The sequence below is a fragment of the Marmota flaviventris genome, chromosome 19 (assembly GCF_047511675.1).
Source record: "Marmota flaviventris isolate mMarFla1 chromosome 19, mMarFla1.hap1, whole genome shotgun sequence".
In the NCBI taxonomy this organism is placed as follows: Eukaryota; Metazoa; Chordata; class Mammalia; order Rodentia; family Sciuridae; genus Marmota; species Marmota flaviventris.
The window spans coordinates 761044-777739 of record NC_092516.1 but is presented as its reverse complement, the minus strand read 5'-3'; the positions used below and the strand labels follow the sequence as shown (position 1 = coordinate 777739).

At 51.5% G+C, this 16696-nt stretch overlaps 1 protein-coding gene across 5 annotated transcripts in view; it reads left to right on the top strand.

Annotated features, from left to right (window-relative positions):
* Nucleotides 1-16696, top strand: part of Clec16a (C-type lectin domain containing 16A) — a 177181-nt gene that overhangs the window by 43165 nt on the left and 117320 nt on the right. For 4 of the 5 annotated variants that reach the window (XM_027940441.2, XM_027940444.2, XM_027940443.3 and 1 more), the window contains exon 10: nt 7077-7308. In XM_027940441.2, coding sequence (XP_027796242.2) covers nt 7077-7308 — 232 coding nt within the window. The remainder of the gene's footprint in view (nt 1-7076; nt 7309-16696) is intronic. The other variant, XM_027940442.2, reaches the window with a different exon arrangement.

The following is a 16696-nucleotide window of genomic DNA, read 5'->3' as shown; positions in this document are numbered from 1 at the left end:
TTGGTGGACCTAGTCTGTACCTTCTCACCTTCCCACTCGAGGGGTTTTGTTTTCCCCATTAAATAGGGCAGCGTTATCAGCTCACCTGCCCAGTGGCGCTGCAGTTGGGCACTCTGGACGCGTGTGTGTGCTTTGCTTCAGCAGCCCTGCGTCACTCTCACTTTGGTGTGCAACACAGACTCTCACATATCCCCAGCATTTGTTCCATTTGATATTTGCTTGCTGATTCCCTCATTCCAGAATGAGAATAGCCTCCCCCGCCATAAATATTGGTTTGGACTCCTTCAACAGCCCCTTGCAAAGCCCTGCACTGGGTGCCGTTGGTTAGGAGTGGTATAACCCCGGGTCACCATGACCCCTCTGATGCTTAGGCCCTGGGTATATGGAATAAAAACGTGAAAGGAGGGCTGAGAGTACAGGTGAGAGGCAGAGCACTTGCCTAGCACGCGTGACACCCACAGAATCTTGTTCTATTGCGCTGCCTGCTCTCCAGTTCACATGAGATGGACCTGGCTTAGTCTTTTGACAGTCCTTTGGGAGGCTGGCTTGACAATGGATGACAGTGCAGGTGCTGTGGAAGGAAGTGGAGGTTTGAGCAGCTCAGCAGGATCCCTAAGTGCGTGAGCACTGGAGCCAGGCTTCCTAGATCCCATCCTGGCTCTACTTGTCACCAGTGGGAGTGACACGGGACAAGTTCCTTGTCCTGAATAGCCCCCTTCCTGCAGGAATTCAGTGTTTGAGCGTAAAGTAAAACAAGGTGTGAAAGTGTTCCGAGCATTACCAGGCATTGCTAAGTGCTCGCCGAGCATCCAGCGTGGTGGTCATTACCCGGAGAGAGTCTGTGGCTTCTTGGCATCTCTCAAGGGAGGGGCTGGTGTGATGGTGTGGAGATGGAGGGGCAGGTGACGGGGAGTAGCCGGGACTCAACCTAGCACCCATCTGAGTGGACGGGCCCTGAGCTGGCGAATCCTACCCGGACCTGGTGCTGTTTACCCTGCCAGTCCTAGCCCCTGAGGCTGGGGATTGGGAAGGTCACCCAGGAGCTCAGAAGTACCACAGAGAGGCCAAGTGTAGTCCACCAGCAAGCCAGAAGGCCAGAGGACAGGAAGTTGCTAGAAGCTGGAGAGTGAACTTTACAACAAAGAATGGGGTTGCTTTTGTAAAAGGTAGCCAGTCCGCTGCCATTGTGTCCATCCCGTGATCTCTTTGCCAGGGGGCTAAGGTCAGTAAATATTTCTCAAGTGCCCGTCCCAGGTATTATTAAACCAGTCATTTAAAGAAATATTTATCTGGTACAGTATGATATTTCAATACATGTATCGAAATACATGTATTGCGTTTCCATACAATGCATACTAATTAAGGCAGGGTAATTAGCATTTATGTCTTTTCAAGCATTCTTTCTATGTGTTGTCATCTTTGGATGCTTCTAGTATTTTGAAATATAAATTGTTGGAGGCTGTAGTTACTATCCTGTGGTATAGAACACCACAACTGATTCCTCCTGTCTGACTGTATTTTGGTACAGATTCTCTTTCTCCCCTCTCCCCTCCCTTCCCAGGCTCTAGTGACCATTGTTCCACTCTTCTAGCATCCACAAATAAATGAGAATGTTCAGGATGTGTCTGTCGGTGCCAAGCCAGGCGTTTTTGCAGGCAGGATCTCGTTTTAGCTCATATTGACCTGTGATGGAGCCACTCTTGTCTCTGTTTTACAGATGAGGAAGCCGAGGCTCACAGGTCAAGTCCGTTGGCTAGAAAGTGGGCCTGAGATTCAGAGCTGGGTCTGCCTGATGTTGGCATGGCTCTGTCGGTATAGCCTACCTCTTTTCTTAAGGGAAAGCCTTTCTCCTGCTTGGTGTGATTGAAGAGCAGAGCCTTTTGAACGAAGGATCCAAGTTGTTCCTTAGAATGCTGGTGGACCAGGCCCTGGAGAGCCTGGATGTGGGAACAACCCGACATGTCCACGTGGGGTCCCAGGACCATGCAGCCTCCCCTCCCTTCCCTGCCCACTGCCTCCTCCTGACCCCAGCCAAGCTTCATCCCCAGGCAGCCTGCCTGTGCCTCCCGTCCCTGCGCCTGGCCATTGCCTGTCACTGCTTCCTCTGTCCCCACCATACCCCCTGAGTAGGCGCTCAGAAACCTGTTCAAAGGGTTGCGCCTATGGGGCGCTCAGGCTGGGTCACCTGGACCCTCTTCTGAGCCATGCATGTCTTGAACCCCTCTGCAGTCAGTGCATTTCAGCAGCTGCCGCTGAGACTGCCTCGCTGGTCCTGCACTACCACCAGACTCCCAGGAAGTCCACACAGCTGTGCATCTGCTGTGTCCAAGGACACCATCACTGTCACCAAGAGCACCAGCTCCAGGTGGCCCAGGCCATAGGAGACATCGAGTGGGAGCGCCTCTTCCAGGCACACCTGACAGACAGGTTCCAAGCTGGCCCCTCCTGTTCTCTACCTGCTGAGGTGCTGGTGAACTCCCGTTGACATTCAAGACTCAGACCTGTTGCGGTCCCTCTGCAAAGTGGCCCTGCACACCCTGCGTGCCCAGCCGCAGCACACACCGGCTCCTTGCAGAGCTTGCCGTTCCTGCGCCAGCCTCCTTCCCGGCAGCTGCGGGGCTGTGCTGCAGTGTGTACGGCAGAGCTTACCTGCCCTGCCGCCGCCGCCTGAGTCCTGCAGGGGGTGGGGTGGCTTCCTGCGCTTCCCCAGCCCCTGTGCTCAGCCAGTGCTCAGCGACAGATGGGTGAGCCTCTGGTGCCCAGCAGACCAGGCTCCTCCCGAGGTTCAGCTCGCTCCCAGCTTGTGTTAGGGCATTGTTCCAATCTATTCACAGTCCTCTAGCTGAGCCTTTTTTTTTTTTTAATTGAGGGCTAACATACACATAGTAAACTGCATAAAAGTCTAGTAAGCTTAGTGCACTGCTTGATGCTTTGTTATTCATTTGGTCATACCTGTGTGTAAAATGTAGTGTACGGCTTGATGATCTTGTACTCATGATTACACTGGTGTGTAATTTGCACCCCATACAGCTCCTCCTCGGTCCCTAACGCCCCTCCTCACCACGGTAATTGCTGTTCTGACTTCTAAAGGTGCTTTTTAAAACTTTTGGGTTTTTAAGAACTGTGTTGATAAATATGACATTGAATTTGCCATCCTAACCATTTTTAAGTGCAGAGTTCAGTGGCATTGGACACGGTTTTTAAAGGTGTGTTTACTTTTCGGTGGCACTGGTAGTCCTTTCTCAGGGCAGAACAACTGCGTGACATTGAAGCAGGTAGGGTGGAAAGTGAAAGTCCCCACCTCCGTGTCTTCCTCAGAGAGAGCCGCTGTCTTCAGTCTGTCCTTCCAGACCTTTCTCTGTGCATTTTCTTGAAAAGATCTACCAACCATGGAACACGCGATGCACATCGGTGTCCGTGTTTCACCAACCATGGAACATAGTTTCTCTTTTTCAGCAGGGCTGGGGATGCAGCCAGGGCCTCCACGTGCGAGGCAGGCGCCCTGCCACTGAGCTCCTTGCTGACCCCACGGGGTTCTTCCTTAAAGGGCATTGCTGACTGCCACGGAGCTGACTTGCTGTGCGCGTGCAGCCTGTTCCGGTCTCTCAGCTGCGCACACAGGCCAGGCCTCGCAGGGAGCACTCGTGGGACTTCTCTCTCACCAGTGGCGTTTTTTGCTTCACCTCCTCCACCCTGGCTCCCAGGCCTTGCTTGTCCCTCCTGACCCTTGTCCCTGCCGCTGTAGAGGGTGCTCCCTGATCCCCATCCATCCCGCATTCCTTGAGAGGCCTTGGGCACGGCCTGAGGAGTTACCTTTCCCAGAGTGTTTGTCCTTAAAAAGCCAGGACCAGAGCCTGGGCTGGAGGGACGGGAGGCTGGGGAGGGCCGCCGCAACCAGTAGGCAGGTGCAGGCCCGGCAGGGAACAGTTAGGCCCTTGGGCCACCATCGAAATTCCATTCGTGACTTTTAGCTGGCCCCAACTCCAGAAGCTGCCCACTGAGCTCAGGGTCCCTGTGTTTCCTCTGAGCAGGAACGGTCACAGATCTCTGCCTCTGTTCCCAGCCAAGTGGCACTAGCTTCTCTACGATGACTGTATGTTTATTAAGGGGGAAATGCCAGCTTCTTAAATACAGAAGAATGAAAAGGAAACAAAAATTGCACAGAACCCAATGTCCAGCTAACCATTGTCAAATTAAAAAAGAAAAGAGACTGTGTGTACATGATCAGAAATTTCAAACCAAATGAAAAGACAGAGTGCTTGTGTGGTGTGTGCACCCAGTGCCTGACTTCTCTCTCCCCAGAGGTGAAATGTCACATTCTTACGCCTCTTTCTAGGACAGCTGTGCTTACGTCACTGTGCGTAGTCTTTGAAAAGCTCTCCTGAAGGGACCTCACCACATGCCTGTTCTTGCCTGTTCACCCTGGCACCGTTTCCGCATCAGTCCACCCAGGAACAGAAACCCTCCGACTTCTTAACATCCACATGGATCTCTTATCTATGGATGCATGGACCATAATTTCCTTACCACGCCCCAGTCGATGGACCTTTAGTTATTTCCAGCTGCTTACCGGGTGGTTGCATTTTTAAAGATCTGAAATTTCCCCAGAAAGCATGTCTTCCCCTCCACCCAAACACCTGATCGTCAAGAAAAACTGATCCTTTTGGAAAGTTCTGAAATTCATTTTTACAGTCAATTTTTTTCTTTTTGATAAAGGCAGAGAAAAGAAGGTGGTAACTGTCACTTGGGATTATTACTGTTTCACCACTCTCTGGGGGATTTTCCTTTTTTATTTTCCAGTGCTGGGGATTGAAAACAGGGCCTCATATATGCAAGGCAAATGCTCTACCACTGAGCCACATCCCCAACCCTGAAGACTTTATATCCACGTTTTCATTTAGTTCTAGAAGGTCAGAATGATTTGCTACCTATTTCAGACAAAGATCGTGACTGGGCAGCTGGTCTGGGGTTCGGGCCACTCTGATGGCCCCAAGCCCTGCTTCACTTCCCTCTGTTCCTCCAGTTGTTCTGTACAGTCCTGTCTACACAGGGCTCTGGAAGGGCTTCTTCATCCATCCGTGTGAATTTCTGTTCCTCTTACTGGGGGCAGGGGGTTGCTGTGCACTTGGCCTTGGTTTTCTGTGTCTGCAAGCTCTGACCATTGCATGGCATGCTCTAAAATTCTCGGGGAGTAGGTGGTGACGGGAGGAATCTAGTCTTAGTCCTGGGGCCTCACCGGTGGGTCAGGAGAGGGTGAGGGGCACCCAGGGCTGCATTCGATCCCACAGCATCCTCAGCGGGCTCTGACGGATGCCGTCTGTCAAGGAGTGCACGCTCTGAGTGCTGTCGTCTCTGGCCTCTTGGTTGTTGGCATCTGTGATATGCTATCTGGGTTTCCTGGACAGAAGAACCATGTCTCAATTGATTTGTCATTTTTGTGGTTGACTAATACAAAGTGGGTAAATAAAAATGAATGTTTGGATTTGGATGCTAATTTAGCTCTCAATTGGGTTTTGTTTTGAGTATTATTGAAATTAATCTGTGTGCCTTGAGCACATACCACTTGTTGGCAAGGTATAGTGGCCCTGGAATACAAATGGTTTCTCTTTGGGGTACGTTCGTAAGATGGATGATCCACATCAAGGTAATGGAAAAGTGTATTCTAAATCTTTTTTTTTTTTTTTTTTTCCTTAATGACAAAATGGTGTCTGAAGCTTATCCAGAGTTTAGAAAGGGAGAAACATTTCAATCAAAACCCTGCACTAAAAATCAGTTTCCTTTCGTCTTAACTCCTTTCTAGACATGGTTGATTTGCATGTATATCTTTTTCCTTTTTTTTTTTTTAAGGTCTTGCTATGTCATCCATGGCTGGCCTTAAACTCTTGGGCCCAAGCCATCCTCCTGCCTCAGTCTCTGAGCCTGGGACTACAGGTGCCGCAGTGCCCATCTATATGCATATATTTTTAAAAGAATACTAAGCTGAGACCTGGGTTTGAGTTTCTGATGACACGGTGCTATTTTAGGCAAGGCTTGGGCTTTGGAGTCGAGCAGCCTGGGTTCAGAATCAGGCTCTGCAGTTGAGTGGTGGCTGACATCCGGCAGGTTGCTGAGCCTCTCAGGCCTCTATTTTCTCAGCTTTGAACTGGACTGTGTATCGTGGTGGTTAGGAAGATCGCGATACAGGAGAATGGGGTATGGATTATAGGTGACAGGGGCCTTCCTCATTTTCTGAGAGGGCCCTGTGTCCTCTTGGAAGAAGCGTCTTCTGTGGAGAGGACACCTTTGTGTCACTGATGCTAGGGAGAGCCCGCACGTGGCTGCCTCCAGGGAGCCTCGCCTTGTCTTTTTGTTGTTTATTTTCACAACAGTGAGGCAGGTTGATGTACCATTTCCTGTAGTGAGAGACAGTTTCTTCTAAAACAGACTTACCGGGCTGGGTTTGGGGCTCAGCGGTAGAGTGCTTGCCTAGCCTGAGTGACACACTAGGTTCAATCCTCAGCACCACGTAAAAACTAATAGATAAATAAATAAGTAAAATAAGGATGTTGTGTCCATCTACAGCGCGCGCGCACACACACACACGTTTATATAAAACAAAGATTTACTTAAACATGGCAATGTCATCGTGCTGTATGTAGCAAAGACGCAGGTGGTGCAGATGGTATGTGTTTAGATCTTAGCTCAGCTGCCGCCAGGCTCTGTAACCTTGGGTAGATCACTTAGTGTCTCTGACCTTTGCCTTCCTTATCTCTAAAATGAGGACAACTGCACTCTCTTAAGGGGTGTCATACAGTTTAAATGAGGCAACACAATCAGAGCCGTAGAGCAGCTTGTGTACGGCAGACACCTGGAAGTGTGAGCTGGTCTGGCGAAACACAGCAGTTCTGATGGGGTAGTGAGCAGTAAATGGCAACTGGTGCTATTTTTGATTTTTTGATGATGGTAACGATATTAGTCATAATTCTAGACCAGGAAGTAGCATTTGTTGTTTAGGAGGCAGAAACTGTGGAGCAGCTTGCAAACATCCATCAAGATCCCAGTGTTCCAATTAATGGGTTCCTTTCTTGGACTCCTAGGCCAAGCCCAGCATTCGGTGCTTCATTAAACCCACTGAGTCCCTGGAGCGGTCCCTTGAGATGAACAAGCACAAGGGCAAGAGGCGGGTGCAAAAGAGACCCAACTACAAAAACGTTGGGGAGGAGGAGGACGAGGAGAAGGGGGCTGCCGAGGACGCCCAGGAAGACGCCGAGAAGGCTAAAGGTACAGAGGGTGGTTCCAAAGGCGCGAAGACGAGTGGGGAGAACGAAGGTGAGTCCCCAGCCGCACCACTCTGCGCCGCCCGCCCCGGCTGCCGCTGGCTGGGTGCTCTCTGCTACTCTGCTCCCTAGTGTATGTCCATGGACACCTCTGTTCCTCTCTGATGCCCACCAGTGCACCTCGTTCTGGACAGTCCAGCTGTTTGGAGCCAGCTGTGGGCTGTGTCACAGCAGATCCAGCGCAAGTCCACCTCATGGAGTGGGAAACCTGGAGCAAGGTCTCCCCTCTGTAAAAAGAGGGTCACAAATAGTGTCTACTTTGCAGTGTGACTCTGAGAATTAAAAGAACTAACGCAGCGATACAGGCTGTATCCCAGCAGCTCAGGAGAGTGAGGCAGGAGGATCTCAAGTTCAAGACCAGCCTGAGCAATTTAGTGAGACCCTGTCTCAAAATAAAAATTTAAAAAGGGCTGGGGACGTAGCTCAGTGGTAGAGTGTCTGCTTTAGCTTGGGCAGGGCTCCAGGCTCAATCCCCAGCACCACAAAAAAAAAAAAAAAAAAAGAGAAGTAGCACATCTGATCTGTTCAGAACAGTTCTCTGTCCCTGTCTGATGCTGTAGAGGGTTCGCTGCTGCTAATGACCATCATTATTGTCATCTTCATCATCATTGCTACTGTTCTTCTCCCGGATAATTTGGAATAATGGTTTGTGCGTAGTACACAGTGGAAGAAAGAGAGGGGTCTAATGAGATTATATACTTTTAATAGATTATGATTTTTTTGGAGTCCCATAGTCAAATTCAGTCCACAAAATCTCCCCCTGAGCTTTTAGCAGCCCCATCTGTCTAGAGCGAGGTGCGCTGCGTGGTGGGTATGCGCTTGGCCAGAGAATGCATCCCCCCCTTTGCCTGGCCGGGGTGGTTGGGTTGCTTTCTTTTCTCACTCTTGTTTAAATGCTGAACCCTTTTGAACTGGAGAGCATTTCCTCTGGGGTTAAGTACACAGAATGGGCCAGTTTCTTGTGTCATGGACCAGGCTCACAGCCACACAGATGGGGCCTCTGGCTGTGGCCCAGGCCCTGGGGGAGGGGTGATGGGACTCTGTGCTTGGTGGCCGTGGGGTAGAGCTCTGTTCGCTGGAGGGAAGAACGCAACCTCCCGGGAGAAAGGCAGCCCCCTCTTGGCCGCCTGGCTGTGGTCTGCTGGGGTGGGGGCACATTCCTGACACCGAAGCCAGCTCCCCCAGCCTCCAGTCCAGGGCGGCTGAAGCTGTGCCACAGCCCCTTGCTGAAGCAGTGGCTGGGAGTTCAGGGTCTTTGGCAGTTGCCTGCGATCCTGCAACTAGAACACACCCTGCTGGCCCCACCCTGCTGGCCCCACTGTGATTTTCTTAGCAGTCGTCAGTGAATGCAATGATTGCAGGTCACCCTGGTGCCACCCAGATCCCTTTCTGAGACTGGGACCTCTGGCCTGCTTTGGTTTCTGATTAAAGTGTAGTATGGGGAACCTTTGCCAACAAATGTCACTTTGGTGGGGAGGTTGAGGGGCAGACACAAAGCAAGCCATATGTATTTGCTTATTTGGGTCATCTTGTAATTTTTTTTTTTTTGGAAGAAAGTTGTCTGTTTCACCTCTTGGTTTAGCCATCACCGGATAGCCACACTGGGGGGAAACGGACACTTCACCTCAGTTTGTACACTGTGTTCTTTTCCATTTTGTCTTGGAAAGATGCTCCTGCCTTTGTTCCAGTACTTTTAAGGGATGCTGTCTCGCCAGCCCTCGGCTCTGACTAACAGTGATATGGACAGGGCAGGCTTGGCCCCCAAAGCATAATCAGTTAGTCAGCTGGGTGGCCCAGTCCCTGCGAACGGGAATGGCCAGCCACCTCAGCACGCTTGGACTGCGGGGATGGGAGGGAGGGCTCCCTGCCACCGAAGCCAGTTGCCCTGTGGAGGGCACAGGGGAGAGTTTCACCAGCCCCCAAAAGAGGCTTTCCAGGAGGCTACTTGGCCACATTGTGCCAGATGAGCCAGAAATTTCCCCACAGGCTTAGAATGGGCAGTTGATGCTGACTCCAGAGCTCAGCTGGGTGACGTCACAGTTTTGCTGCCTTCCTAATTTCTTGAACACATGAATCATTCCAGAATGCGGTGGTCCTGCCATCATCCCCCTGGACTCACGTGTATAAACACGGCGTTCACGGCTCCATCCTCCTGGGCAGCAGCACTTCCACTCTGGAGCTTTCTGAGTCCCGTGTGTGGTCTCTCAGTTCCGCTGTGTTTGAAGGTGCAGGTGGTCAGTGTCTCTCCTTAGACTAGAATTTGGACAACCCCCCCACAGCTGTTAATTGCTGTGACTTGGAAGGCGGTCAGGCCCACGGGTGCCGCTCATTCATGTTGCAAACCAGAGGACAGGGTGGCCAGGCCTGGGACAGGTGTCTATCCTACTGTGGCTCCTCTGATAAAATCTGGGGTGTGTTCCTCAGAAGCCAGGGGCATGGGTGCAGGGCCAGAAGAAACAGCAGAGTCTCCCCCAGAAGGCCCACTAATTCTGGGCACTCCCTGCCCCTCTGATGTCCGTCTCCTCTCTCCCTTCCTGCGTTGAGGTGGGTATGTGGCTTATTTTCTTCTCCGTGTTATTTCTTCTCTAGCAAGCTCCTTTCGTTGTCCCTGGATCTCTAAGAGATGGTTGACAATCTGGTTGTGACAGACGGACTCAGGAGACTCTTAAAGAGATACTGGCACTAACCCCCCATCTCTGCCACCCCCATTCTAGTAGTGAAATCTTTACTTAAAAAGACAGCATAAAACAGGCATGTGTCACGAGGTTCAGTTTTGCCATGACCTGATTTGAGTGTGGCATTAATGTGTTTTTTAAATTGTAGCACCCAGAATTCACACCTCCTCCACGTTTGAGCCCAGACGCGGACGCTGTGTGAGGTGAATGTGCACCCCTGGCCCGTCCACTCCATCCCCAGTTTGCAAAGAGATGTGCTCTACCTCAGGTCCCAAGTAACGAGTGACTCATTGTGAAACCAAGAAATCACAGGGCCCCTAAATTTGCAGAAATCGAGTATTAAAAGGAAGAAAAGGGATGTCCTGGTCCCTGTAGCTAACAGAGTATTCACGCTGTCCAGGAAGCCCAACATCCCAGGGTGCTGGCTTCTCTCTTAGTCACCCTTCAGCCTTAAAGGACAGTTCTCTCGTTTGGGATTTACTCAGAGTAGTAACCTCATAGGACACCTGAGACAAGAGATTGGATCGTGTGAACTTCTTGTTCCAACAGCAGGGCTTGGCTTTGGCTTCTTCGCCGTGGACCAGGCGGAAGTCCACTGTGCGGGCTTCTCTTCTCCTGGAACTCCAGCAAGGGCATGGAGAGAAGGCAGCTGGAATGACTGCACCTGCCCGGCCCACGGAACTCAGGGTCCCTGCAAATTTGGACCCCCAGCTTTGCATCCTTCTTTTTTCTTCAAGTCTCCACTAGAATTAGATGGAACCTTACCTCATTGCTGCTCACCTGGTGAAGACTGGTGGTATTCTGATTGAGTGAGCCAGGGACTGTCGGGAAGCTGGGGTCTGAATCCCAGCCCTACCCCTGCGCAGCTCTGTGACTCTGGGCTAGGCATTGCCTTCTCTGTGCTTCTCCACCTGTGGAGGGGGCTATCTCATGCCCAGGCTTCAGGCTATCATAGAGCATTCACCCCACAGGTTTTAGCTTATGGTGCAAGGACACTGTATTGGAACCCTGTCCAAGATGCAGGACCGGGTGAAGAACTGAAGGGGCATTTGAGACTGGTTGGGTGGGTTCTGTGCCTAGATCCCCAGGCAATTGCCGTGGGGATCTGTCACTAATAAATGAAGCATGTGGTTATGAGTGTGTGACAGAGTGGGAAGATGGGGGGAGAAGTGGGCCCGGCATGATATGGAGCCGTGGGTGTCAGCTCCTGCAGTGGATTTAACTGGTGTGAGGCGGAAGATGGAAGGTGAACTAGGGTCACCCGTGAAGAACAGCTTCCCAGAGACCATTCTCAACCCAATCCCCTGCTCAGTCGGAGACTCTAAGAAGCAAAGGAAGGGTCTCCCGTACTCTGAGTGCAAGCAAACGCACTTACTGTCAGGGACCATTTGCTTCCTGAAACTGCTCCAGAGCCAGCCAATAGCACGCATTCCTCCTCTTAATTCTGGGGTAACCAGCAGTTCATCCTCCCTCCCCAGCCTTCCTCGGAAGGCCCCTTCCCTTCTCCCTTCCCTCTTCCATGGTCATCTCGCTGCGATTCCTGATGTATAGTACCCAGAGGCCGATTGAGAAATCCTTGAATTTGTAAATTCAAAGGCCATTGGGAGGTCATGCCTGCCACGTCCCTGACAAACACTTCATCTACCAAATGAAGTCGGGTTAGAACATGTCCCCCTGGGAGAGTTGACGGGTTGTGCTGTGATGTGGAAGGCCGAGGAGGGCACCAGAGCCGTCACATCACGAGGCAGAAGTCATTGTCCGTGGGTTCCAAGGCCCCCGGGCCTCTTCTGGCCTGCACGGCCCTGCCCAGACGGCCGGTTGAGAGATGGGGCTTTGCTGCCTTTTAAGAGACACATCCAACGTCAGGTTGGCCGTCTTAGCCATTTTAAGTGTGCAGTGGTGCCCGAGGGTTATAAATCCGTCACCACCATCTCTCTCCGGAACTCTCTTCTTGCACAGCTGAACCTCTGTACCCAACAGATGCCCCATCCGCTGCCCCCACCTGTGGCAGCCCCTGCTCTGCTTTCCATCTCCTAGACTTTCCACTCGAGGGACCTCACCTAGGTGGACTCCTATGGTGCTGGTCTGTTGCTGTTCTGGTTTCGTGTTTTGTTTTTGAAATGGAAATATTTTTGCTGATCTCGGTAATTAAAAAAGGAACACACAGGTGTTGTTCTTATAAACACTCAGACAGCACAGAGGGACGCAGAGCAGAAGGCTGACGGCCCGACTCTCGTGCTCTTGGCACACTCCCCTCCACCTGCTGGTTCGAGGAACAAGTTACGTCCATCCTGTCCCTTTTCTCCTAAAGTGTCAGCGTGCGTTTGCTGGGTACGGTGTCGCCATTCTGCACCACAGTCACGGCTTCGTCGTCCTCCCTTCTCTCCGTGTTCTAGTGGTGTGTGTGGGAGTCCAGGTTGGTGGTGCCTTCCCTTGTCGAGTCTCCAGCCTCTTACCTCTGGAGCCCGTCCCCGCCCTGGCGTCTCTCTCTCTGTGGATTGGTTTCCCTTTGTGCTGGGGAGAGAGCACAGGGCCCTGCATACGCATCACGTGCTAAGGTGACCTGTGCCCCAGCCCCAGTGCTGACTGTTTTGAAAACTGCAGACCCCCCGCTCCTTTGTGCCGTGAGGCCTGACGTTTCCTGTGATTGGACTGTGGTCCTGCATGCTTGGCTGGAGCGATGCCCGTGTCCTTTCAGGGTGTCACATCAAGAGGCACATGGTATCCTTCTGTCTTTTCTGGTGATGCTCATTTTGGTCACCTGGTTAATGTGTTGCAAGCTTCCCTACCACGTAATAACTTTCTCTTTTTTTTACAACTAGTAAGCAGTCCTGGGGGACAGTTTGAGACAATGCAGCTCTTCACAATTCCTGCTTAGCTTTGACATCCGTTGATGGTTCTCCCCTGACCCAGTCTTCACCATGACGATCACAGAGTGACGGCTCTGCAGCAGCAGACTGCTCTCCGTGTTGGAAAGTCTGCCTTGGTCACTGCGTTGTGCGAGGTCCCATCTTCTCTTATTTACTTTTTAAGGTCATGGTCTTCATCTTTTTAATGGTTTATATTTCATTGCTCTATTTAATGATTTTGGTGTTTAAGTCGCCCCAGACTGGGCCCATGGGGACCTTCCCAGCTGGCTGTGTGTCCTTGTGGTGAGCCCCCTTGCCTTCCTGGCCTGTGGAGATCTTGCACTTCATCTTGCACCTCGTCTGCTCATTCTTGCCATTAGCCACTTCTCTGGAAAGCCCTGTTTCCTTTCAATGGGCAGTTGAAAGATCTGGCACCAAGTGTTCTCATTGCTACTGGGATGTCTTTGCGTTTTGGTCCTTTCAGAAGACCGAGATGGGACATATTACAAAATATAAAACTGTGAAAGTGTATAAAACAAACACAACTGAGCAAAAAGGTGTGTTGAAAGCAGTGTGTCCCCCTCCCACACGCCTTCCATCTCACCCCTTCTTTGTCTGCAGTCTGTCTTCTGTTTCTTTCTGTGAGCACGAGTGCGTCGAGGTGGCTGGTGTCCGTGCCAGCTTGCCCACAGGGCCGTGGGCTGTGTGTGCGCTTTCTGCTCGGCAGTAGCTCTGGAAGTCCCTCTCTCCCTCCACAGGGCTCTTCCCCATTCCTTTAACAGCTGCGCTGTGCCTGTACCGACCTCTTTTGCAGGACGTTTAGGGACTTTCCAGTTTTTTGGGGTTATAAAAATACTGCATTAACTACCCTTGTACACATGCATTTTCCTGTCGTTGAAGGTGTATCTACCAGATGAATTGCTCCTAGTGGGTCTGCTAGGTTGAAGGTTGGAATAGTGATTTAAACTTTTCTTTTAAACTGCATTTAAGTGGAAAAAGACAGCTGAATAAAATGATCAAACAAGCTGTGCAGGCAGTGCACCTGCAGGACAGAGAGCACACAGGCAGACGCGTGGAGGTGCGGGGCTAGGTCACGCTGCAGCCCCACGCTCCAAAGCAGAAGTGACTCACCTTGCGACCGAGGTCAGGTGGACCCCTCTGAGGGTCTGTCATCAGCCCCAGGTCCCTGTGGAAATCAGTCCACATGAGCCCACTGAACTGCTCCTTGGTGGCAGCAGTGTGGCACGTGGCCCCTGGGAGGAAAGCTGGGCTGCACCAGCACAGGGACAGTGTCGGCAGGGACAAGTGGGAGGAGGGGCCCAAAAGGCAGCACAGAACCACGCCAGACCTGGTGCAGCATGGCAAGGGGTTCGTCAAGACCCTGAATCATCAGCCAGGCTGGTCCTCTTCAGCATCCTCTTCTAAAGATGGCTGTGGGGTCCCTTTCAGAGCAGTGAGAACCTGGGGAGACCCTCTCCTCGCAAACCTCCTACCTGCCACTTCTGCACCTAGGTAGCATTTCACCCGTAGGTGAGATCTGGCACCTTAAGAGTGCTGAATAGCATTGTTCAAAACGGCTGGGGGGTGGGGGGGCTCAGTGGTAGAGCACTTGCCGGTCACGCGTAAGGCATTGGCTTCGAATCTCAGCACCATGGAAACATAGATAAATAAATAAATGACAGATAAATAAAACAACGGTATTGTATCCATCTACAACTAGAAATAAAAAATTCTCCCTCATCTGGAAACTGATCTGAGAGGAACAGCTCCTTCCACAGCTCTGCTGGCTTGAGGGCGAAGGTGGGGTGCCCTGGGAGCGCCTGGGGGGCACAGCTGAGATTCACAGACCTCGATTTGTGTGGAGAGGGCCTTGTCCTGGGCCAGGGCGTGATGTGGCTCAAGGGGGCTAGTTTTAGCTTTCACCCTGCATTTTTAGGGGTGAGGGGTGGGGACAGTCCCGGCTTTGCCACACATGAAGCTGTGTCAAGAGCCACTGGACATCTGGGCGCTGTTCCTCAGATACAGTGTCCAGGTTTGGACCAAACCAGTGGTTTTCAGGCAGATTTTTGTGAAACCCCAGGATTCCAAAAAGGGTCGTTAGTGGAGTGCCTGAGGCATCCTGTGGGTAGAAACGTTTGGCATCCACCAGCTTCCACCTGGAGCAGCCTGCTCTTACCTGCTGTCATGGCAGCAAGCCCTGCAAAGCTGTCATTCAAATTAACATGGAGGGACTGAGGCTGTGTTTAGTTGTGCATTTGCCCAGCATGTGTGAGACCCTGGGCCCCCTCCCCAGCTCTACAGAAATACAAAGGTTGAGCTGCTTTTAAAAAAAAAGCCAACAAGCACTGGACAGATGAACTTCTCTGCCCCAGACTTGTGGTGCGGTCCAGGGAGATGAAAAGATGCAAGGAGGACGGGTGGACTGGGGCTCGCTGCTGTGATCTTGAGGAGTCCTGGAACTGCGTTCCCACCATGTCAGCCAGGAGGGGCAGGGCTGTGCCTGGGGAAGTGAACTTGAAGCCCAGGGGAGATGGCCTGTGGTGGCTGGTGAGGTCAGCGGTCGGCAGGAGGCTGGCTTCACAGTTTCCCTGGTAGACTTCCGATGTCTTTGGTGGCATGCTTTATCAGTAAATGCAAACACATATGAGATTTAAGCCTGCATCTCCCAAGAGCATATAGGTGTATTCATGGTAAATCATGCATATTTGTATCACGGTGCTAATCCTAGGTATGGCTTAAAACACACAAAGTAGCCATATCAAGGATGAGGACAGTTAAAGCGGTAAAAGGAGCTGCTAGCTAGTGAGTCATCTTGCAACCCCTGGGGCAGCTGACCCCACTGGAGAAGCGGGGGTGGCCGGGCGCCACGGGCGTCTGGGCCAGGAGCGTGCAGGGAGCGGAGGAGCTGTTGTGCTTGCACTGCCTGGGCTGCTGCTGACCCAGCTTTCTCTGAATTGGCTTTTTCCTTAAATTTACCCTCACTCAGTGTTAATATGCACCAAAGAATGACTTTCTGTACGGCTAGAATTTTCTTAAAATGCCCATCAAAAACAAAAACAACAACAAAAAAAACTCTGAAACCATATAGACAGAAAGTTTGTCCAGAGACCACTTAAAAGTCATTCTTGGCTCTCAGCGTGTAATGGGGACCGCCCCGTGGGAGCCTCTCATCTGTGGCATTGCCTTCAGATCAAAAGGGCAGGGTATTCTGGAGAGTGAGCCTCCCAGAGACCAGGCCCGGGGCAGGTGTGTGGCCTGCACGCCCCAGGGGCTGCACGCACAGTCCCACTAACAGTCCAGGAAGAGTGGTGGGGTCAGATGTCTCCTGGAAGAAAACTGTGTGCACATCCACCACAGATCTGAATCAGCTGTGGACCGCCCCTGCCACACGTCACAGCCACAGTGACACGTTGCCCTGCTGACTGCCGAAACTTCCTTGGGCTCCGTCAGTGCAGTCATCCATATGTCCACTCAAGAGAGAGTCACTGTGCACCTGTGCTCTGCCAGCCCCTAGGCTAGGCTCTGGAGATACAGGAAGAACAGGACAGATGGGACGGCTTCTCCTGCGAAGCCTCAGTCCAGTGATAGTGAACAATGGAAAAACCAGATAATATAAAATCCAGGTAGTTATAAAAACTAAGTAAAATCAAAGTAAAGGTAGAGAGGACAAATCCCCTGGGTAGAATAACTGCAAATAGTTTATGTGGACACCCAAGGAGGTAGAACACAGCTCCACTCTTTAAGCGTGGTATGGAAGAGAGGAAAAGGAACTTGGCAGTGGGGACACTGATGAAGGTTAGCTTGTTAAACGCGCAACAGCAACATCAGCATCTTCAGCCATGTTGCTAGTGTGTCC